This window comes from Onychomys torridus, chromosome 10 (assembly GCF_903995425.1).
Source record: "Onychomys torridus chromosome 10, mOncTor1.1, whole genome shotgun sequence".
Taxonomy (NCBI): Eukaryota; Metazoa; Chordata; class Mammalia; order Rodentia; family Cricetidae; genus Onychomys; species Onychomys torridus.
Genome location: NC_050452.1, coordinates 7,631,849 through 7,655,852, shown reverse-complemented (window position 1 = coordinate 7,655,852; position 24,004 = coordinate 7,631,849). Strand labels below are relative to the sequence as shown.

Sequence of the window (24,004 nt, the reverse complement as noted above, 5' to 3'; positions counted from 1 at the left end):
TTTTTAGGGAACTATATCCAAAGTATGGAAGCTAGCTAGGAAAGATAAACACTAAATACAGGTGGGAATGAGAAGTAGGGGATGAAACTGGTGTCACCAATGATGAAGAATATAACCAATAAATTATGAGCAAAACCCAAAACTTATTTTATGTGAGCAGAAACACTTAAGACTTAAGTTAAAGACTCTCTTGAAATGTGATGTACAATATAAAATTGCTAAACTGCCACATGATTTGTAAGTAACTGGTTTTAAACAGTTTATTCTCCCAAGAGATAAACTAAGAAGCTACACAATATAAAAGGACATTTCAAGGCAACACTAAGAAAATTTCTTGAGTTTTTTGCTTTATTTTTCGAGACAGGGTTTCTCTGTGTAGTATGGTGCCTGTCCTCAATCTTGCTCTGTAGCCCAGGCTGGCCTCGAACTCACAGAGATCTGCCTGGCTCTGCCTCCTGAGTGCTGGGATTAAGGGTGTGCGCCACCACCGCCCGGCCAAATTTCTTGAGTTTGATAAATATTCCACTTGTTTTTCTTTTTTGGTATTTATGTTTGGTTTTTGAGACAGAGTGTCTCTGTGTAGCTTTGGAGCCTGTCCTGGAACTCGCTCTTTAGACCAGGCTGGCTTTGAACTCACAGAGATCTGCCTGCCTCTGCCTCCCGAGTGCTGGGATTAAAGGTGTGCGCCACCACTGCCCAGCTAATTTTTAGTTTTTGAGACAGGGTCTCTTCTTGTAGTCCTGGCTATCCCAGAGGTCACTAAGTAGGCCAGGCTGGTCTTGAAAGCATAGATGTGCCTGCCTCTGCTACGATTAAAGATGTGTGCCACTACGCCAAGCTTCAACTTGTTTAAAGAAAAAGTTAGATTTTGCATTACCATGCCCAGTACTAATTTTAACTGTTTTACTGTTTATGTGTATGTTTGTGTGCCTGCATGAGTTTCTATTCATCACACATGCAGTACCTGCGGAGGCCAGAAGAGGGCCTTGGATCTGCTGGAGTTACAGTAGGATGTGGCTGTGACGCACTGAGCCTAGGTCTTCTGCCATAGTAAGTGCTTGACTCTTGAGGCCCTAATTTTAATTCTTAACTAAATACACTGAGGTTTTAGGCTGGAATACTCTGTGACATTCACAAAGGACTTAAGATGTTTAAGTGCATAAGGAAAAACTTATAAAACATAAAATTGTCACATCATTTTACTTTTTAATGTCCTTAAAAAAGGAAGCTCCAATAAAAGGCAGATGTGGCAGCTATCTTCAATGCTGTCAATGAAGAAACTGAAAACTAATGAGACCGAAAACTTCCAGTGAGTAAGTAGTGTTCAGTCTGGAATGTGGGTCTTCAAACTCCAGGACATTTTTATATAGCAGGTGTGTGCATGTTTGTGACACAGTACAGCTGTGGAGGTCAGAGGGCAGCTTGCTCTGGTTGGTTCACTCTTCCCACATGGGTTCTGGGGACTGAACTCAGGAAGTCGGGCCTGGTGGCAAGTCCGCTTTTACCCACTAAGTCATTTTCTTCACTAGCCCAAGTCTCCCAAAATCTAGATTCAAGTTTTTATTTATTTATTTATTTATTTATTTAACTCACCTGTAGATAATTTTTCTACAAATGCAAATGTACTATTTTTCTTTAAACTAAAAAGAACAGAACAAGACTCACTGGCTTGTAGTAACGTAACTATATACAAACACACACACACACACACACACACACACACACACACACACACACACACACACACCCTGTAGACTATATTAACTCTGATTTGCAAGTGAACATTTATCTTGAAAAAAGAAATTAAGTTTAAAATATTTTTATTTTTCCAGTAAAAGTATTTTCACAGTCTATTAAAAATAAAATTTAACTGTAATTTGTTCCTTTTTCCATTAAAGAAAGCACAAGATCAACACCAGCTGTACTCAGGGCAGTGAATAATTGTGATAAGCTGACAGACTGGGTCAAGTCCTGAAGAAGATCATGAAACATTTATAGTCCTTGGATCATTTCCTTCCGAGCTGACAGGACCCATGTAAAAACTTTGAGGCGTGTTCTCTTACTGTGACTTGTGGCTTGTTTAATTGAGAATGGACTGAGTTCCTTGGGAGGCAGCACTACTTCCAGAACCCTAAAGAGTGACATGGAGCCGGGACCAGTACATTTCATCTCCTCCACAATTACTCCAAGTCTGCTGTGAGTTTAAAAAAAAAAAAAAAGGCTGCAAAATTTTCCTGCCTTTCTAGTTCTACAATTGCTTTTATAAAATTTTAATAAAAAATGGACACAAGCAGCCATCAGGTTAATACCGTAATCTAGTATAGTCAGCACACAATAAAGACCCTAAAAGAAACAGTTTTGTCATTTATTTGCCTATCTCTTTCCTATACAGCTATCAGTCACAAATCCTATCTTAAAGCTCATCTTCTAAAGAAAAAAAAAAAAATCTAAATAGTACTGACTCAACATTTCATATTTTATTACTATTATTTAATCTAGATGTCTAGAGTAACATTTAGACATGCGAGCAGTTAGACATCTCAAGACTGAAGTTCATATTTGTTTTGAGAGATAGGGACACAGTTCAGTGGTAGGGTGGAAGGCTACCACCTCAGTGTCAGAAAACAGGCCTGAGATAAACAAGTACCATAAAGACTCATTTCTATCGTGAGATAAAAGGATATGTCATTTATTATATTGTCATTTCAAACAGGCCTTCTCAAGAAGTCTAGTTCTTCTGTGCCTAGTATATATTGGGTAAAATATGGCTTAATATGAACGGCTCTAGAATTACTTATTTGATAAACACATCTGTATGAAAGGTAAAAACACAAATCACTTATCAAAACCACAGTTTTTAGCAGTATTTGTAAATGTATTCTTGTGTATATTTCTGACAGTATTAATCTGTAGTCTGTTCACAGCAAGGGAATTAATCTTCCAATTCTGTGGGGAAACTGTATGAAACACACTAAAATCATTACAAAAAAAAGTCAAATAATATATTTGAAATAGCAAGCAAATTATTTAGTAGTAGTGAAAACTAAAAGAAATCTACCCAATGTGACACATTTTCAGTGTTTCAAGTATATCCTGATTATGGGATTTATAAAAATAATTTTCCTATGTTGAAGAAGAAAATTCATGAAGATTAAAAATCATTACTGCCAGAACTGTATTGTATCATTAAGAGCACTATTAAAGGACTTGCATCTTAGTTGGAGGAAAAGAAATAAAATGTATATATGCTGACATTACTCAGGATGAAAATTAGTTATACTGTAAAGAGATTAAGAAACTCTCATTCTAGAACCATCTCCTTTATAGTATTCCCAGTGACCTTTCAACAATAAATTTTAATAAATACTAAAAGATAATAGTATCAAATTTTTGCAGGTAGAAACATATCACCTAAAGTAAATCCAACACTGGACATAATACAGATCAGAAAATTTTATTATTTAGTTTACTTAAAAGGTTATAAAAATTCAGCCTTTTTGCCTGTTCTTGTAAGTAGATGTTATCACTCAGTTTTTGAAGTCTTCAAATCAATTAACTCAGAACTTTAAAAAGCATTAATGATCCCTTCTGTGGCAACTTGTGTATTCCACTGTTCGTCAAATGTACTGTTCCAATAAGCCTAGGGATTTAGGTAAGATGAAACTGACAACAATCTCCATAATCTAAATGCTAGGTGACACAGATAGCCTCATGGTCCAATAAATGGCCAAGTGTAGCCAGATCACTAGACCAGCACACCAGTGTGTAAGTAACTAAGTCACTTCTAGCAGCAAAATGCCTGGGACAGCCATGAGCAAATGCTTTCATTCAACTGCAAATTAATTTCTCTGCAAGAAATAATTTTTAAAAGTACTCTAAAGTATTGTTCACCTGCACGAAAACATGAAAGCTATCAAAGATCTTGTTTCTCTCCATTTTTCCCTGTAGAATCAGGTGCACCTGGAACCTTATTAGTTTCAACAAAAACAGATTCAAAGGCAGCTTCCTGTTCATCCAAAGAGTTGGCAGTAGTGACTCCTTTAATTAATGTTGGGTTGGTAACAGGCTGTTGCTGCTTGAGTATTTTGCTGGATTCTTTTGTTTTTCTGCCTCTTCTTTTACCCAGGATTTTGACATAATTTGCAGGTATCAGTCCTGTAGTCTGACCGTCAAGACTAGCCAGAAGCCAACCACGTACTTTGGGCTGTCGCTCTGAAGAAAGAGAAAGACAACTTTGTAACTATAATTTGGAGTCCAACAGAATATTAATGATAACTATTCTAAGCAAAATCCAAGTCTCACAGTGAGCTATGTAAACAAGTAGTATGTGCACGCACACTCAGAAGCAAACTCTAGATTCTAGATCCATTTTTCTTTTAAACAAGAGATGGACTGTCACAGCTGCCCAGGTTGGCAATCCTCCTGCCTTAGCCTCCTAAGTAGCAGGGACTATTAGGTGTGTGCCAGGGTGCCAGTGTACCTAGCTTCAATTCCATCCTTACATTTATAGTAAAGTAATAAAGTATACTAAGTAGTAAAAACAAAGTGTTATAAAGTATACTTTATACTTACTAAATAGTCCTACCTTGAAGAACATTAAGTTTTTATCTGTTGGTTCATCCAGTGGGTAAGGAGAATCAGTTCTCTCAAAAACTGAAAATTAACATCAATGTTGACCTGGCATGATGCTATCTATACACCTGTAAATACTCAGGAGGATGAGGCAGGGAGATGACAAGTTTGAGGCAGCCTGGACTCAGACTTTGCTTGAAACAAACAAATCAACAAAAGCCCATCAGTGTCTTTCATATTTGGAACCAGAATTGGAGAAATTAATACTTTAGTATTGTATACTGTGTAGGGACAAACCGATTTGGAACTCCGGTGTTTTGATTTAGAAGAGAAGCTACAGAGAAGTGTTGCTGGGACACCACTATGGGGGTATTTTCTCTGACTTGACTGTTTTTTTGACACAGGGTCTCATGTCCATGATATCAGGAGGGACTAGTTAGGAAGAGTAAGGTGGGTAAGCAGGGTGGGAGGAAAACAGGGTAATGGGAGTGGAGGCTAACACTGTGGCTCTAGCCCTTGGAAGGCTGAGGGAGGAGGGCTGCCATGAGTCCCAGACTAGCCTGGGCTACAGATGAGACCCCGTCTCAATCTCTTCCCTGCAAAAACAAACAAACAAAAACAAAAACAAAAAACCCCAAAATAAAACACACACACACACACACACACACACACACACACACACACACACACACTCCAAACCTGACAAAATCTAAATTCTAGTAACCATTTCCAAGTTAACTAGTAAGTAAAGTCATGTTGTCTCAGTTTCCAATACTACCTTTACAAGCATTAAAAATTCAAGATAATTATAACGTATTCATGATTTGTTACCTTTGAGGGCTAAATTTAGCATATCACCAGCACGGAAAGAAATTTCTTCATCAGACGTGGCATTAAAATCGTATTCTGCTCTAGCAACTACATGGTCATCCTCACCACTTGCCCAGTTGGTGTTGTCTATAAACAAAATTAAGATTTGGTTAATAAAGTTTGCAACATGCAGATATTCTTTGGCTATGGCTTGTAAACTGGGTAACTTTATTTGCCAAGCGGACAGGTCTCCCTTCCTAAGGCTATCCCCAGCAAACACTGAGCTAAGAAAACGTTTACGAATGTCTCCCTTTCTTTTAGTGTTTCTTAAACTTTTACTTTCAGCCAGGGGCTGACGATTTTTTCCCCTTTTCCCTGTGGAGGGTACACATTTTAGGTCCTAAAGGCCAGAAGGGAAGTTTTCTGGATATTATATAACAAGAAAGAAAAAGTTTCATGGTTTTTTGGGACAAAATTCAAAAAGTTTTTTCTTTTTTTAATCAGTGCATGTCTACCAAGAAGAAAGGAATACTTGGGGGGAGGATAATATTTCAATTATTTTGGGTTCAACTGCAAATATTCATTTGTGAATGCTAATTGGTAGTAGGCCTTGAGGTACAATTCATGGGCATCCAAGTTTGATCACATTCATTACTTGGGAGGTGGACAGATTGCACTGTGAACCATCTAAGTCCACTGCTGACTAATGTCACTTCCAAATGACAAATGAGTGGGAGCTCTTCCATTACACAGTTAAGGAGATGCTGAAATACAGATATTTCCTTTGCATTTGGAAGTCCAAAACTAATCTTGGCATTGTAGTTTGAAGTTTGAAACCTGTAGGAGGGGAATCTCACTTATTTATCTCACATGCATAATTTCATTATGATACTTTCACAAACTGCTGTAATGCATGTTGATATATACACCCCCATCCTCCTGTTCCTCCCGTTGCTGCTGACCCCCTTGGTCTTCCAACTAATCCGTCTTCTGTTTTCATTATGTACATGAGACTCTGCCACATACGAAAACAAAAGACAGACAAGACAAAAATCAGTATTTCTAACTTCTACTTAAAAAAAATCCTTTAAAAAGGTTTTTATTGATATGCATGTGTGGTATGGGTATGAGTATCCACATGTCTGTGGTTCCAGCAAGGCCAGAAGAGGTCGCCTGTGAGTCACCAATGTCAGTGGTGGAAAATACATCCGGTTCTCTGGCAAAGGAGCAAGTGCTCTTAACCGCAGCACCCTCTCTCCTGTTCCCACTTCAACTCCTAACACAACCCAACACAACTGACACTAGTTATATATATATATATCTTAAGAGCAAATGAAAGCTTACCATTGAAACTACTGGCTCAATAATATCTAATATTCTCTGTTGCTGAGTAAAACAGTGAATAATACACTTAAAAAGCTTGTTCTTGAAAGATTTGTAAATTTTGTTTAAACATTTTTAGATTCTTATCAGTTACAATATATCTTACTAGAGTATACTTCAGGCTGTAATAAATTATTGCTTCAATTTTAAGAATAGTCGTATTGTATATTGTATATTATTCACAGTGGGCCAACTATATCATTACCTCAAATTACCATTGCCACCTCAAGCAACTGAGAAGTATCAGGATCTACTGGGTTATCACAAGCCAGATAAAGCTACTCAAATAATTTGCCCTTTTCTTCTTTTGCGAGGTGGTGAGGTCTGACATCAGGTCCTTGTGCATGCTAAGCACCAGCTCTGCTACTAAACCACCCTTACACACCAGCCTTCCTTTGTCTTGTTTTCAGTCTAGTAACGGTATTCATTAACACAGCAATTGTGTCATTGTATAATAAATACAGTACTTTACCAACACTCACCATACTGTGTCTTTAAAGTTTAACTCTCCAAGTTTACTCTTTCTTTTCACTTCTTGTGTGCTATGGATAAACTCATCATGAAATTAGTACGAGACATTGCTTAGATGTAGAGTACTAGCTTAGCATGCTTAAGGGTTTAGGTTTAATTACCAGCAACAGCACAGTGCCACCACCACCACCAACAAACACAAACACAAACACACACACACACACACACACACACACAGAGTAGTTTTCTTGTTCTATTTCTGTAAAGAGACACCATGACCATGGCAACTTTTTTCCCCCCAAAGGATTTTTTAAAAAGATTTATTTATTTATTATGATACCCTGCATGTGTGCCTGCACACCAGAAGAGGGCACCAGATCTCATTCTAGATGGTTGCGAGTCACCACGTGGTTGCTGGGAATTGAACTCAGGACCCCTGGAAGAGCAGCCAGTGCTCTTAACCTTTGAGCCATCTCTCCAGCCCAATGGCAGCTCTTATAAAGGAAGCATTTAACTGGGGCTTGCTTACAGTTACAGGTTTAGTCCACTGTTCTCATGGTGGGGAGAGTATGGCAGCACACAGGCAGACATGGGAACTGAGAGTTCTGTATCTGGATCCACAGGCAACAAAAAGAGAGTGCCACTGGGCCTGGCTTGGGCTTCGGAAGCCTCCACGCCCACCCTAATGACACACTTCCTCCAACGAGGCCACACCTACTCCAACAAGTTCACATGTCCTAATCCTTTCAAGTAGTGCCACTCCCTGGTGACCAAGTGTTCAAATCTGTGAGCCTACAGGGCCGTTCTCATTCCAACAACCACCATAGTGTAACAATATATGGGGCACCCTATGTGCTGCCAAAATGTAACTCAGTTTTAGAGATTTGCAGTATACAGACCAGAAGCATGAAGCAATTACAGTGCCACATAAAATTTCTACAAGCTACTCTGCTGTTTCAACACAAAATCAGCCACAGCAATGTGTAAGTATGGCTATATTTCAATAAAACTTTATTAATATTGACATCTGAATTTCCTATAATCTTTAGATGCCAAATTTCTTCTGATTTAAAATGTGTGTTGTCTATGTGTTCATGTCAGAGAGAAAAAGTGTGTGTGACAGGGAGAGCAAGACAGTGAGAGAGAGAGTGTGCGTGTGCGTGAGAGAGAGAGAGAGAGAGAGAGAGAGAGAGAGAGAGGGGGGGGGGATATGAGAATGAGAATGAGTGCGTGTAGGTCAGAGGTTCATGCTGGGCATCATCTTCTATCACTTGCTTTTGACACCACGATTCTCCTTGAACTTGGCACTCAGACTGGATAGGCTGGCTGAGACTAGGTCCAGGGGATCTAGCTGTCTCTACCCACCCCAGTGCTAGAGTCACACACAAGGCTCTTGCATGGGTGCTGGTGACACAAGCTTAAGCAAGCCCTCCTGTCTGTGCAGCAGGCCCGTTACTGATCCAAGTATCTCCTCAGCCTCTCTTCTGATTTTACAAATATTCTTTTTTTCTGGTTACTGAAAAGTATAAACAGTAGTCTTAAGTTGCATGCCAACAGCAGTGGGAACTGAGAAGGGTTAGCAGAGGCTAACTGAATTATAAGAACCAAATCTCTTCAATTTTGCTTCTCAGAAATCAATCTGTCTGTCTGTCTATACATCCATCCATCCAACCTACCTATCTCAGAAAAAGACATCCCCCTTCTTTTCCTTCTTTTTTTACCTAGTTCTTTGTGGCACATTTTTCTCTTCTTTCCTATAAAAAGGGTTCATCACTTAATTCCTCCACCAATCCACAATCCATAATCACCATAATCACTCTGTTGCTATCTACTCCTTTCTTCCTTTTTTTTTTTAATTTAATTTTATTTTTTTAATTTTTTAATTTTTTTGAGACTGGATCTTACTTTGTAGCTCCAAGGTGGCATGGAACTTGCTATGTCTGCCAAGTTGGCCTCTCAGTGTGAGATTAGGAGGCATGGACATCACCATGCCATTTAACCTCCTGCCTTTGGCCTAAAAACATCATGAGATCTAACTTCCTCCCCCCTTCCCCCCTTTTTTTTGAGTTAAGATCTTAATATAGATTCCTGGCTAGCCTGGAACTACCTACATAGATCTTCCTGCTTTTATCTCTAAAGTACTAGGATTAAAGGCATGTGCCACCCCAGCCCCCAGAGATCTCATTTCTTAACAAAGCAGGGCTAAGAACGCAGTTCAACGGCTGACTACTGTCAGTGCATGCAAGGCCCTGAGTCCAGTCTGCATGGGACAGAAACCAAGGAACAACTACACTGATCCTATTCTTTTTCCCTCTCCTACTCACTGCTTACCTTCCCACCTCAAGTTTGCCCCTTCCACTTGACCACAAGTATGTCTGGGACCTTTAGGTGCTCGACTGGCCGAATCTGATCTCTACCCAGTCCTTCATCTTACTATGGAGCAGTATTCACCAACCTTCCTGAAGGTTCTTCTTCTCACCTTTGCTTCTGGAAGGCAGCAATAACATGGCTCTTCCTGTTCTAGGTGATTTCTATCTTGTCTTCTCAAGTTCTCTTGTACAGTGATATCCACTCACTAGTTCAACTATCACCTCAACGTGAATGACTCATAAATCTTATTTATTTCCTAAGATCGAGGCCTGTCTTTTTTCTCTCCTTCCTCCATGTAGGTAGGTCTAAGAGATTAATGTCAAGTTGTCAGGCTTGGAGGCAAGCACTTTTACCTGCTAGCCATCTAAAAGCTCTGTCTATCTGCTCTTCCCCCAACCCCCTGTGTGTGTGTGTGTGTGTGTGTGTGTGTGTGTGTGTGTGTGCGCGCGCCACCCCTAATTGCCTTTAAAAGTGCTTTCTACAACCCAACGCAGTGATTCATATCTGTCATCTAAGCATGTGGTAGGGTGAGGCAGGAGGACTGTTCTAAGTTTAAAGTCTGGACTACAGAATGAAAATCTGACACACGCACGCACGCACCCTTCTCAAACTCTGTCAAGAAGCTCCACTTGAATGCCCCAATGGCACATCAATCAACGTGAGCCTGCTCACTGTTCCCCCACTTCCTGCTAGCTCCCTTGCACTGCCCCATCACTCCGACTCCTTGCTGCTCACCCTTCAGGTCAGGTGTCCTGCCACTGCAATACCTCTCAAGTTCCACTGTTGGAACTTCTCTCCAGCAGCTAGAGGGCTTCTTTGCTCACCTCCTTCAGGAAGGCCCTTCTTGAATATCTGCAGCACTACAGCCCCTCTCTGCTTTTCTGTCCTCCATGACACCCCAACGTCCTCCTTACGAGCTCTCTTTCCTGCAGCACTTACTATTTTCTGGCTCACTACATGTTTTATCACCTTCCACCAGACCGCCACAAAACATGCTTTATATTCATCTTCTATGGCTATAACTGACCTGTATTAGGCATATAGTAGATACTTGTTTAAAAAATACCCATAATAACTCAAGTTTAAAGTCTATGGCATTTTAACTCCTTCTTTGTTCTTATCGACCAACCCACTGTACCCGCCCTGCTTCTCACCTACCCTGATTTAGGTCTTCAATCTCGTGCATCCAATCTAACTTCTCAAATCAAGTATTAAACCTTTTTTTTTTTTTTTCTGTTTTTTGAGACAGGGTTTCTCCGTGTAGTTTTAGTGCCTGTCCTGGATCTCACTCTGTAGACCAGGCTGGCCTCAAACTCAGAGATCCGCCTGCCTCTGCCTCCCAAGTGCTGGGATTAAAGGCGTGTGCCACTACCACTGCTCAGTTAAACATTTTCTAAAATGTGCCAAAAAGGTTACGATCCAACCCTTTATAAATCTTACCATTTATTTGCTGCAATTTGCTTCAATCTGGACCTATCTCAAACTCTTTGGACAAATTGTTATTGCGCGCTCTCTCTCTTTCTCTGTCTCTCTCATGCTGGGCAACAGACCTAGGGCCTTACATATACATGTAAGCAAGTAAACACTTTAACACAAAAACTACCAATAAAAAAAAATCACCAATTCCTTACAAATGAAAATTAAGTTTCATAACAGCAATTAAGATCTTTCTCTCATCATTAGCCTTCAATCTAATTCTAATTCTCCTTTTTTCTGTGTAACGACAACTGCTGGCCAGGCCTCCCATTTCCTGTCCAGGTACTGTTGTTGTTCAAGCTCTTCCACCTGCTTGAGGTTCTCGACGGCCCTTTCTTCCCTTTTCTTTTTGGTGATTCTATAGATTGGACCCTAGGCTTCACGTATGCCTCCTCCCTACAACAATCAAAAGCTATCCAAAAGCTCATTCAGATGCCATTTCTTCCTCATTACCGTGGCCAAAAATGTTGACTTCACTCTTCTAGAATTCTCTGCCAGCTGACAGACAGGTTACAGTCAGTCAGACCCGGGTTTGCTTCTGCTTCTGCCTTACTGTGCCCTATTTTTGCTTTATTAAAACTGCCTGATATTGTTTTAACAACTCTCCTTCAACAATGTTTTAGAAAAATAGGGATTATATCCTTTGGGTCTTTATATATTTCCACAGCAACAAGCTCAGTACTCTGTAAACAAATTAGGTTAGTGTGTACTATTAAACCGAATAAATAATCAGCAAACCTGTCTTGGTTACATAAGCACTCCTCTTCTAGCATCCCTTTTGAAGCTCTTACCTAAAAGTATCATTATATTACAACAGTAAACGCAACTGAATAATTTAACAAATCCATTTTTGACGTTAGAGACTGTTACATGGTTCTGCAGCTGTCTAATTTATCTATCTATATCTACATATATATATCTACACACACACACACACACACACACACACACACACACACACATATATATAAAATTTTATTTATTTTTTTGAGACAGTTTCCCTCTGTAACAGTCCTGGCTGTACTAGAACTTGTTCTGTAGACCAGGCTGGCTTTGAACTCACAGAGATCTGCCTGTCTCTACCTCCTGAATGCTGGGATTAAAGGTGTGTGCCATCATGCCCAGCTCATTTAATTATTCTGACCTGTTACTTCATCACTGTGTGTAGACAGAAGTTTCCAGATGAGATAAGGACCACCAAGGACAACAGCAAAGAAGAGGAATATCGGCCAGGATTTTGCTGAGTTGGCTGCTTGGTCCTCAGCACCAAGGCAGGCCACAGTTCTTTCACTTTCTGCCCACAGGTCCTCACTCTCAGAGCCTCTTCTTAAACCCATCATCCACTGCAACCGTCTATACAGGTATCTTATAGTCCTGACTAATGCGAAGGCAGAGAAAACCTTTGTAAAGTGTATTTTTAACCGGGAGAAGTGATTTGCTACATCCAGGACAGCCCTGAAGCTGTTATAGACAGCTGAAAAGGTGGCGTCCATCATCATGCTGACAGAGGCGAACGCGTGCACGATGCTCTCGATGGACTGAAACGCGCCTCTACTGCTCTCCTCGGCTTGCTGAACAAACCGGCTGGGTGGAAGGTCATCCACATGGAGGCGGTTAAAGCCCAAACCACTGTATCCATAACTGTATGGGCTATAGTTTCCATAAAATGAATTTCCATAGGCTCCGTATCCAGAAGAGAAAGAGCTGTAAGCAGGTCTGAAAGTGTTTACGCTGCTGCTCCCCGTCTGCTGGGATGGCCTGGGAAGAATAGGTGGGGGCACTCTGGTAAGTGTTGGTTGTCCAGGTCTCGTCAATAAAGTAGGGCCCAAGTCAGCAGATCTAAAATGCAAGAAAATTCTGGGTTACTTAGGCACAAAATAAATCTGTTTTTTTTTTTTTAAAGATTTATTTATTTATTATTATGTATACAGTATTGTCTGCACATATCCCTGCAGGCCAGAAGAGGGCGCCAGATCTCATTACAGATGGTTGTGAGCCACCATGTGGGTGCTGGGAATTGAACTCAGGACCTCTGGAAGAGCAGTCAGTGCTCTTAACCTCTGAGCCATCTCTCCAGCCCCTTGTTTTTTCGAGACAGGGTTTCTGTGTGCAATTTTGGTTCCTGTCCTGGATCTTGCTCTGTAAACCAGGCTGGCCTCGAACTCAGAGATCCACCTGGCTCTGCCTCCTGAGTGCTGGGATTAAAGGCTTGTGCCACCACCGCCTGGCACAAAATAAATCTTTGTTCAATAAGCAAGTTTTAATTAAGGCTACTATATTTTTCTGTTTGTTTTAGAAATTCCATTTCTTTTAAATTATATATAGCTTGCTGTGAAAATTCCTTTTTAAAAAACTTTATTTTTTTATTAAAAAACTGTCTTTACCATATTAAGCTTAATTTAAAGTCTGTATGCTGGAGAGATAGCTCAGCAGCTAAGAAGTGTATATTTTTTATTAAAAAACTGTCTTTACCATTTTAAGCTTAATGACTTTAAAGTCTGTATGCTGGGTGCTGGAGAGATGGCCCCAGCTAAGAGCACTGGCTGCTCTTCCACAGGAGCTGCTAACTCTAACTGGAGTCACAGGGAATCAAACAGCCATTCCGACCTCCACGGGCACCAGGTTTTAATGCTTTTCTATTGTGACAAGCTTAAGTGTATCTAGTGTCCACAGCACATTCTTGTTTCTATCACAACCAGCACAGTAAAGAAGACTAAGCCACTAAGGAGGACACGTGTCTATTCTCAATGCTGTGTTTAGTTTCCTCCACTCAACCTTCTCTTTTGAAAATATTTAAAAAGGAAAAAAAAAACTTGGCAGAATACATACATATTTCTAAAGTACATTCAGTAACTACTATCATCTTATATTTACTTTTTATCTCTTGTCCACGAATTTGTGAAACATCTGACATTCTTCTAAACTTGTTATACTACCCTTAAACATCTCAGAATACATTTCTCAAGAAAAATATATTTCAGACCAAATTATGCCACTAACCCATCACTGAAAACTAAGTTTCATGTAATCTATTATTCAATTAATATTAAAACTAATCCATTTCCCAGAAATGTTTTAATAAACAGCTTTGAAATAAAATTCAGTTACCACCAGCTGATCCATTTAATATAATATTTAACATGTGTTTTAATATTCCCAGTTTTAACACCATTATATTTTATTTTGAAACACTTTCTTTACCCCCGAGAGAGATCCTGAATTCACAGGACAATGAGAATGATGAGGACAAATCCTAACAACACATGAAAACACCACAATGAAACCCATTGCTGTCGTGCTAAGCTAGTTTTAAAACAGCTTGTGTTCACTAGCAGTCACTTCCAGTTTCTTTCCCACCTCTTAACCTTTGCTAAACACAAACTCACTTTGTCTCTATGACCTTGTCTATTCCAGAGAGTCCATATATAGTTGATTCTAGTTATTGAGGTGGTTATATCCTTAAAAGATTTATGAACTAATGCTATACCTACCCACTTAATAATCCTACTAATAACTAATCATTATTCCTAGAAGTAATACAAAGATTTGGGTTCCTATGGGCTTCAAGCCACTCTGTTAGTTTGAGATAGCCCATTCTGGCCTATAACTCACTGTGTAGCTGCTGGCCTCTCTAGTACAAGGACTAAATGCATGTGTCACCATGCCTGTTGTTCAAGGCATATTTTCATCAACCAGTTAGTACATGTACTTGCTTTACACGCATTTCTGTTAAAGATATATTGTTAATGTATCAATGACGCACGGCTATCAGCACAATTACAAATCTAATACACATACTTTTTCTTTAGTAAAGCCTATCACAGCCATTTTGTACTTTGGAATATTATACAGAACTATACTTGGGAGCCATTTTAAACAGTGAAGTCAACTTGTTACTGTGAAAAACCCAGAACTAGACAGACTGAAATGGGCATGTGTTCCTCACGTGAGAGCCAAAGTAAACTGTCTGACTCCACTGCAGCGGGGATAACAGATCTCCTCGTCTTATACAAGCACACAAATGACCATCAAGTACTGATGCTGAGGTCATAAATGAACTTTGGTGGGTAGACAAATTTGCAAATATGAAATCGACAAATATGAAGGTCTAAGGTAGTCTCACAGTGCCTGTGTTTTGTAATTCACTTCGCTCCCTTCAGCAGGTCTCCAGGCTCAGCCCACTGGAGAATGAGCTCAGGTGAGCACCTCTTCCCCAAAATACCTCAAAGTACAAGTGTTTCAGATTTGAGATTTTGGAACATGTGCATACATATAATGAGGTGTTGTGGCGATGGGAATTATATTTGTGTTTTGTACACGTTTATACTCACAACCGAGTGGTAGTTTCATACAAAAGTCTTAGTACACCCGTAGTTTTCATCTGTTTCTGAGACAAATTCTTGCAATGCTGGATGGCCTAGGACTGGCTATGTAGCCCAGGCGGGCCTTGAACTCATGGCATTGAACTTACTCTCATGTGAGTATACCTATTTAATTTTTAATTAATTTACTTTCTGAGACAAGTTCTCACTATTTACTACAGGTTGGCTTAGGACTTGCCTAAGTTGATTTCAAACTCATGATCCCTCTGTTTCAGCCTCCCAAGTGCTTGAATTACAGGTATATGTTACATTTAACCTCAGCTTATCACCTGATGTCAGATGTGAAAATTTTCTACTTGTGGCATTATGTCATTCCTCACGAAGTTTCAGATTTTGGAGCATTAGTTACTCATGTCCAAAGTATATTTATTCATGTGTATCGGTTGGGGGACATCTGGGCTATTTCCATGCTTTGACTATTTTGAGTAATGCCACTAATGAAGACTTCTCCACAAGATTTGTAAGACACTTCTGTATCTCTTGGGTCTATACCTACAGTGAACTGCTGGGTTGTATACTAAATATTATGTCTTACCTTTGCAAGAACAGCCAGACTAGTTTCCAAAGAAACCATACCATAACTTTACATTCTTACCAGCAGTGTTTGAAGATTATGGATCCCTCCACATTCTTGTTAGTGGCATTTTTAAGTAGTCAACTAAAGGGCCACGGAGTAACATCTCACTGTGGTTCTCCTGCTTGTTTTGAGACAGGGGCTCAAACTTGTTACAAAACCAAGGATGACTCTTGAACCTCTGCTCTGGCTTCAGCCTCCTAGTGCTGCTGCATTACAGGCATGCATGTGCCATGTCGCCCAGCTCCCTGGGGCTTTGATTCATTTCTCTGAAGGGTAATAACATTAGGCATCTTTTTATGTCCTTTGGGCCACTTTAAAATCTCACCAGTAGAATCAGCTACATACTTTCCTCACTTACATTTTTAATTCACTTGTTTTGTGTGTGAATAGGCACATGCTATGATGTGCATATGGAGGTCAGAGGACAGCTTGTGGGCATTATGTTCTCTTTCCCCCTGTGGATCCCAGGATGCGGCTGAAGTAGTCAGCCTGGATGAGAGGCATTTCCCCCTTAAGCTACCTCACCAGCTTACTTTCTTCACAATTAAATGAGCTTTTTACCACTGTCTTTTTAGTATTTATATTTATTATTGAGTTGGAAGAGTCAAAATGTCTTTAAAAAATGTTTATTTTAACTTCATGTGGATGGATGTTTTGTCTGTCTGTCTATGTATTATGTGTATTTAGTGCCCATAGAGGGCAGAAGAGGGTGATGAATCCCTTGAAACTAGAGTTACAGAGGGTTATGACTTGCCATGTGGGTGCTAGGCACCAAGCCTGGGTCCTCTACAAAAGCATCAAGTGCTCTTAAGTGCTGAGCCATCTCTCCAGCTACTTTAAAATGTCTTTTAAAACTGTTTTTTGAATAAAAAATTTAAACAGTTTACAGATTGTATCTGGCTTTTTCTTTCCATTCTATTCTAAAGTAGGATAATCAGGGCTGGTAAGGTAGCTCAGAGCATAAAAATGTTGTCTTGCATGCCTGATCATGTCAGTTAGATCCTAAAACCACACTGGGAGAAAACGGACGCCAAAAGTAATACTCTGATCTCCACACATGGGCTTGGATGTGTGTTTCCTCACTCACACATGATCCTTGTTCATATCAAATATCTCATGTCTAATTACAAAATGGTAGCATCTGATGCCAGGATAAAGCTTTAACTTAACATTAGAAACAAGTTACTAGAAGTCTTACTTAGAAAGCCAACAAATAAATAGCTGAATCCAATATTTAAGAGGGAAACAAAACTTGAGATGGGCCACACAGCAGGCCACACACTTTAGGCTCTGACAAAGCAGGTCTGCCCCAAACTAAAAGCACAGGAGCAAAGCTGGTGCACTTAGATTTACTACAGATAAACACGTGCGGACCGGACACAATGGCACTATAGGCCTACTGACTTCTGGGTCAGGAACCACAGCACGGCCAGTCAGGAAACGAGGAAGGACAAGGTGAAAACGAGTTCACTGAGGCTAAGGTCAGGTCCTTGGTGCCAAAAAAAGATGCTATAGAATTTGCTGTCCATCTTTTTTTTCTTTTTTTTTTCTTTTTCTTTTTTTTTTTTAAAGAAAGTTATGTACTTTCCCAGAACAACACAGGCAATTGCCATTATTCTTGGTCGCCTTCTAGAACTAGATAGTAAAATCTTATTGCTAAAGAGCAGTACACTTTGGTTGCAGAATATGTAGAAATCAAGCTGGAACTGACTCACCAGCTTCTGTGCCACAAGATGTTATGCAGGCCATGGGGTGGGGGGGGGGGTAAAACCCATCAGTGGTATTACCCAGCAGTGACCCTGGCATGCTACAATACTAACCTGCCAGGCAAGATATATCCAGTAATAAAATAACAGCAAGGAGTAACCAATCACTTTTGGATTGGATTAGAGGCCTTAGAGGCCTGCTACACAGGAATTCATGTCTGGTGCTATAAATCTGGTCAAAAGCCCATGGCTAATCAGATCAAAGGCCTGGGGGTGGGGGGTGGGCAGACACACACCTGATACTGTTTGCTTTGCTAAACAGACCCATTGTAAACTATCCTCTAAGCATTTGTGTTTATACACATAGGGCTGCCCCCTCCTCAGCCAGAGAAGCTTGTCTCTGCAGTGGTCAAGAGCAGAGACTCTTAACTGGTCAAAGTGAGAATAAATGACTATGGATTGCTTAGCCCTAAATAGGACATCTCTATTCTCTATCAACCCTCGCTCTACAAACTTAGGAAACACTGGGGAAGAGGAGGCGGGGGAAAAATGTATGAGCCAAAGGATGGAGAGGAGAGCCATGAAATGCTGTCCTTAGACATGACATGGCCACCATACCGCAGCTGTGTCAACCTGCACAAGATGAAGCCAACAACATCAGCCACATCCCAACAGGCAGGGCTCAGTTGTTACAAAAGAGACAGGAGGATGGGGTGTGTTGGAGGTGCCTGGGGAGCCAGAGGTGCAGAATATCTATGTAAGAAAATGTCAAAAATAAACACAAAGAAGCCCAGGAAGCAAAGTAACTTCAGTCAGTGTGTAATGTCTAGTCCACTGTTTTGACATCTGGTTCTTACTGGATTGGGTGCTAGAGGCGCACATAAGTAGAAGCAGGAAAACTACTCTGCAGAGAGAGAAAACAAGTGGAAGAAAGGAATTCCAAAATTCCTAATTTTAGAGATGCCATAAACAAAAATCAGTAACGAAAATAAAGTTAAAGGAAAAACAATTTAACAGCCCAAAGCAAAGATTCTAGATATTTAAAATGATCAGTGATACAACAGTACTATCTATTTTAAAAAAGTCAGATGAGCTGGGCACGGCGGTGCACACCTTTGATATCAGCACTCGGGAGGCAGAGACTGGTGCATCTCTGAGTTTGAGGCCAGTCTTTACAGCAAGTTCCAGGCCTGCCAAGGCTACATATACATAATAAGACCTTGTCTCAAAAAAACCAAAGCAAACAGATGAAATAAAAACCATATAAATGTAAAGAAATGTATTGGGAATCTTAGACATGATGCCACAGCTTTATGAAATGACTTGTAAGTAAACACAAGAAGAAAACCAGTTGCTGTAAATTGAGGGGACTAGAAGACCTGAGAACTGTAGCTAAGGGTAGACTGTGTAATCAGACTTAATTAGAAGCAACTAACTAGAAAAGCTGGATGAAGAGGATCACACACAAAAAATATTTTTGCTTAAAGCATTAGAGAATAAGGTATTGAGAATTTTAAAGTCAAAATCTAAGAAGAAAAACAAATTCATAGTTTAACATTTTCAGGTTTTCTCTAGGGCCGGCTGCTAATCCAGGAAAAGATGTGATGGAAACTGGTTAGTGCTGTTTAAGACAATGCGTGGAACATGAACTAAAAGGATACAAACTGGTGTTCAGAGTCCTAAGCAGGAGGGGTAAACCATCACAGCTCAGACTGGGGCCTGAAAGGAAAAAGACTGAAAGGAAATAGGCCAGCGTTGGTCTACACACCACTCTTCAAATCAGCTCGATCCTTGATTGGATAAAGTAACCCTAGATTGCTAGTGCAACCCTGACAATTGGTCAGAAATAAGTCTCTGGAGGAAGATACAGTTCCTAGGTCTCAAATCATTTTAAATACCTGTATGTAAGGTTCAGCTTCCATTTAAAAAATAATGGGCCAGTATGATGACAAAATTATATATTTTTTAAAAAAGCAACATAAGATAATACAAAGAGTTTTATATCTATAGGGAAATCCAGAAAATGGAGATTTTAAAACTATGCTTAGTATATTAAAAACAAAAAAGATGAGGATTTCTCAGTAAATCATAGAAGACATAAAGTTGGACCCAAAGGAAATTATAAACAACCCCCAAACCTTTCAATCTATGAACTCAACGATGGGTTTAACAGAATAATAGGAAATAAGGGCCTAGGATTGGGGAGATGGCTGAATGGGGAGGTCTTTGCTGTTTGGATCCTTAGCATTTAGGTTCCAGTAATGCCAGAGATGGGGAAACAGGAGGTTCCCAGGCTCTTCTGGGCCAGCAGTCTAGCCTAATGGACTAGCTCCAGGTTCAGTGAGAGTCCCTGTCTCAAAAAATAAAGTGGAGAGAGTCATAGAGGAAGACTCCTGAGGCTGACCTCTGGCCTCTAGACACACACACATACACACACACATCTACCTGCACCTTAGCCAGGTGGGGTTGTCAAGCCTATAATCCAGTACTTGGGAGGCTGAGGGAAGAGGATCTTGAGTTTGAAGTCAGTTTAGGCAATTTATTAAGACTGTCTCAAAAAGGCAAAAACATTAAAAATAAAAAGAGAGTATATAAAGGGACAACAAAGCCAGGTGTGGTGGTGCATGCCTTTAATCCCAGTACTCAGGGAGGCAGAGGCAGGTGGTTCTCTGTGAGTTCAAGGCCAGCCTGGTCTACAGAGTGAGTTTCAGGGTAGCCACAGTGGTTACACAAAGAAACCTTGTCTCAAAAAATCAGGGGGGGGGGGAAGGGGGTAAGCAGAAGCAATATTCTAAGAAAAAAATGGCTGAAATTTTTCTGAAATTCATTAAGTCAGACTTAAGTATTCCTAGGACTCCAACCCAGAATAATACAAAGACAACCATACAGAGGCCTAAAACAGTTTACTGCTGAAAACAATCAGAAAACTAGTGAACGCAAACAGCAGGGGACACATATTTAGGCAAGAATAAGACAAGGATGATTGAAATGATCAAAAAGAACTACAGGTGATCTCCAGATTTCTTGCTAACCAAAGAGTAGGCATTTTACAGTTCAAGGCACATTAAGAGTCTGGTGGTGGTGCCCACCCTTAATCCCAGCATGAGAGGCAGAGGCTCTCAAAGAGTCCTAGGCCAGCCTGGTCTACAGAGCAAGTTCTAGGGCTGCCAGGGCTACACAGGGAAACCCTCTCTCAAAGGAAATTAAAAAGAAAGATAAAGCTTCTTGTATGAGCAATATTTTGATACAATGTTTAAAGCAGAGGTTCTCAACCTGTGGGCCATGACCCCTTTCCCAAAAAAATATTTATGATTTCTAACAGCAGCTAAATTATATTTATGAAGTAGTAATGAAAATAACTTTATACTTGGAGGTCACAACATAAGGAACCATATTAAAGGGTCAGAGCATGAGGAAGGTAGAGAACCACTGGTTTAACAGATGGGATAGTGTTCAAGCAATACAAAGTGATTGTTAAGTCCCAACACTTGGGAAGCTTAGGAGGAAGCCCACTGGGATCCAAGGCCAGCTGGGCTCCATAAGCAAGATACTTGTCTGGGAAGAAAGATGGAAGGAAGGAACTGAATGAATGGACTCTTAAACACTCAGGCTACTGAATATTGTAGCTACTGACATGGATGGAAAAAACAGAGATATGCATATAATTATGTCAAAGAGGGTCTAGGCATATAAAAACTTAAAGAGAAAACCATCTACCTATAAAGGAACACAATGGAAAGTTTTCAATAAATTTTTTTCAATGCAAAATTTCCTCAAGTTATAAAACAGATATAAAGACAAAAAGTATAATCTTTAAATTCAATTTATAAATATAAATAAAGAGCTTAAAATAGTACAGAATTCAGGGCAGTACATTAAAAAAAGAAAGCTAGGCAGATTCACTTAAAAATGCAAGATAAGACGGGCGGCGGTGGCACACGCCTGTAATCCCAGCACTCGGGAGGCAGAGGCAGGTGGATCTCTGTGAGTTCGAGGCCAGCCTGGGCTACAGAGCTAGTCCAGGACAGGCGCAAAGCTACAGAGAAACTCAGTCTCGAAAAACTACAAAAAAAAAAAAAAAAAAAAAAAAGGCAAGATAAGTTCAACATTATTGGAATAACCTGTATTTGCATTCTGAAAGTAAAACAAATGTAAGTAGGTACAGAAAAGACAATTACAAAATTTACTGCTTTACACACACACACACACACACACACACACACACACACACAATAAAAAAACAAAAAAACCCAAACTGCTATCTTAGGTTATAGGCGTTTGACAGGATAGTTATCTAAGGCAAAAGAACACACTTAGACGCATTCTAATGAAAGTACCAACACAAGTGTTGCTCTGGCTTAATAAATACATACAGTTTGCCACTTTATTTGAAGCTATTAGTTACTGTGTCCAAGTGTTTACATACTTGTGTGTGTGTGGGCTACCCACCATCCCCACATTTCCCCAGAGCAGCAGAAAATATTAGTTAGAAGGATAGAGGGGGGAGAAACAGAAAATACAGGCCAGCCTCGAGAGGGCCTGACTGCCTCTGCCCTAGAGTATTTAAAGGAATGCCAAGAGGTGGAGCAAAAACACCACCCCTCCCCCCAGCACAGCCAAGTGCAGATCTCAGACATCTGCACTCAGGCCAATCATCCTCACTATGCAGACCTGCTGGGTAAAGCCACGAGGAAACCTGAAAATGGGCTCCCACACGCAATTTGAAAGATCACCAGATTTCCCAACAGTAGAGAAGAGCTCCAATATACTGAGATTTTGACACGTCAGAAAAAAACATACAAATGGGCCCTGGAATCACATCGCCTGGATTACGATGTCTAGCTATGCAACTGTTTAAAACCTTTAAAAGTTGCAGACCCATTTGTTACTGATTCAATCACAGCATATAAAAACTTTACAGGCCGTAGACAGACAGACAGGCACACGCGCGCGCGCACACACACGCACGCACAATTTGGCACACAAAGGCCACCCACAGATTTAGAATTCTTGTTTTAGAGTAGTTCTTTCAACTCTCAACCCAAAACGTTAACTGAGTTACGCTGGACAAGAAAGCCAAGGGTATAAGCTTGGGTTCTATGTTGCGTAAAAGTGACCTTTGGGGCGTTCCACCAAGTTCTGGAGAGGCTGTAAATAGCTTTTCCATTGACTTTTGCTCCCAATCCTCGTCCAGGCAGGGCCGACGTCGCGCTCGGCCACAGACCCAAGCTCGAAGCTTGGAAGCCGGTCAGGCTGTCGCGCCCCCCATGTCCCGCAAATAAAAAGCCGCCGCTTTTCTTTCGAGCCCCGGCACCTGTGAAGCCCGCAGGGCGCCCCCGGGGAGACCTCGCGGCTGCACAGCCAGCAGATGTCAGCCTCGGAGAGCCGCTCGGCGCTCGCCCGGGCCGGCGGCGGCCAGGCGATGCCTCCCCCATAACGGCTTCAACCGCCTCCTGCCAGGTCCCCGCTCCGGCCGCAAAACTCAAGTCCCAAAGGTTTCGCACTCACTGGAAAGTGGGGCCCGGCCCCGGGCCGGAGCCTGCCCCCGGAATTCGGCGGGTCTCCCAGGGTTTCGGGGGCGGCGGCGGCTGGGACGCCATCTCTCCGCCTGCTCCGCTACGGCTCAGCGCCGCGACTGCGCCGGCTATGTGAAGGCTCGCCTAGTTTGCCAGGCACGACGGGTAGAGCGCCGAGCCCTCCACCCCGCCCACGTCTGACGTCAGGCCGAGGATTGCGGTCCTCTTAAGCTGAGGTGCGAGGGAGGAAGGGGTCGGGGGAGGGGGACGGAACGTTCCTTTTTTATTTTCCCTAGTTTGGGTTTCGATTTTGAGTAGGGGCTCATCGACATTTCTGGCAGCAGCTAGTACGCCCTAGATGCCGAGTCCCACGAAGGCTTCTTTGCGGGTGGACCCCTGGGCTAGCAGTGAAACCCCTTGCTGTCTGCCTTCGCGGAGCCCGAGTCCAAGACTGCAAGCCCGACAGCCCTACAGATCGCCAGTAGACAAGAGGGGGCGTTCACGCAGTCCGTTCGTGAAAGGCCTGGTACTTTCGTTCTAAAGCTCTCGTTTCCTTGGGGAACAGAACTGTTAGCGCAGCAGGTGCTCTGTCTTTAGTCTTCCCCGGTCCACCCACGGCCCAAAGGGTTTAAATCTTGGCTCCAGTCTCTTGGGAGAAGGTAAGGCCGAGGAGGTATGAGGTGAGGGGTTAAGGACTGGGTGCCAAAAAGTTGTGGCTGGAGTCCTTTTTGTTTGTTAGCC

At 41.2% G+C, this 24,004-nt stretch overlaps 2 protein-coding genes across 5 annotated transcripts in view; one reads left to right on the top strand and one right to left on the bottom strand.

The window, feature by feature from the left end:
- Positions 1-1,828: 1,828 nt before the first annotated feature.
- Positions 1,829-23,404, bottom strand: Pex13 (peroxisomal biogenesis factor 13). The gene is made up of 4 exons (XM_036201342.1): positions 23,256-23,404; positions 12,227-12,921; positions 5,404-5,529; positions 1,829-4,212 (listed from the first exon to the last, which is right to left on the bottom strand). Exons 1-4 carry the CDS (start codon positions 23,345-23,347, stop codon positions 3,914-3,916), a joined length of 1,212 nt encoding a protein of 403 aa, XP_036057235.1. The 5' UTR covers positions 23,348-23,404; the 3' UTR covers positions 1,829-3,913.
- Positions 23,405-23,547: 143 nt separating this feature from the next.
- Pus10 (pseudouridine synthase 10) overlaps positions 23,548-24,004 on the top strand; it is an 80,514-nt gene continuing 80,057 nt past the window's right edge. Inside the window, exon 1 of one of the 4 annotated variants that reach the window (XM_036200529.1) lies at positions 23,548-23,922. The gene's annotated coding sequence lies outside the window, so the exon portion shown is untranslated. The remainder of the gene's footprint in view (positions 23,923-24,004) is intronic. The other 3 variants (XM_036200527.1, XM_036200528.1, XM_036200530.1) reach the window with 3 other exon arrangements.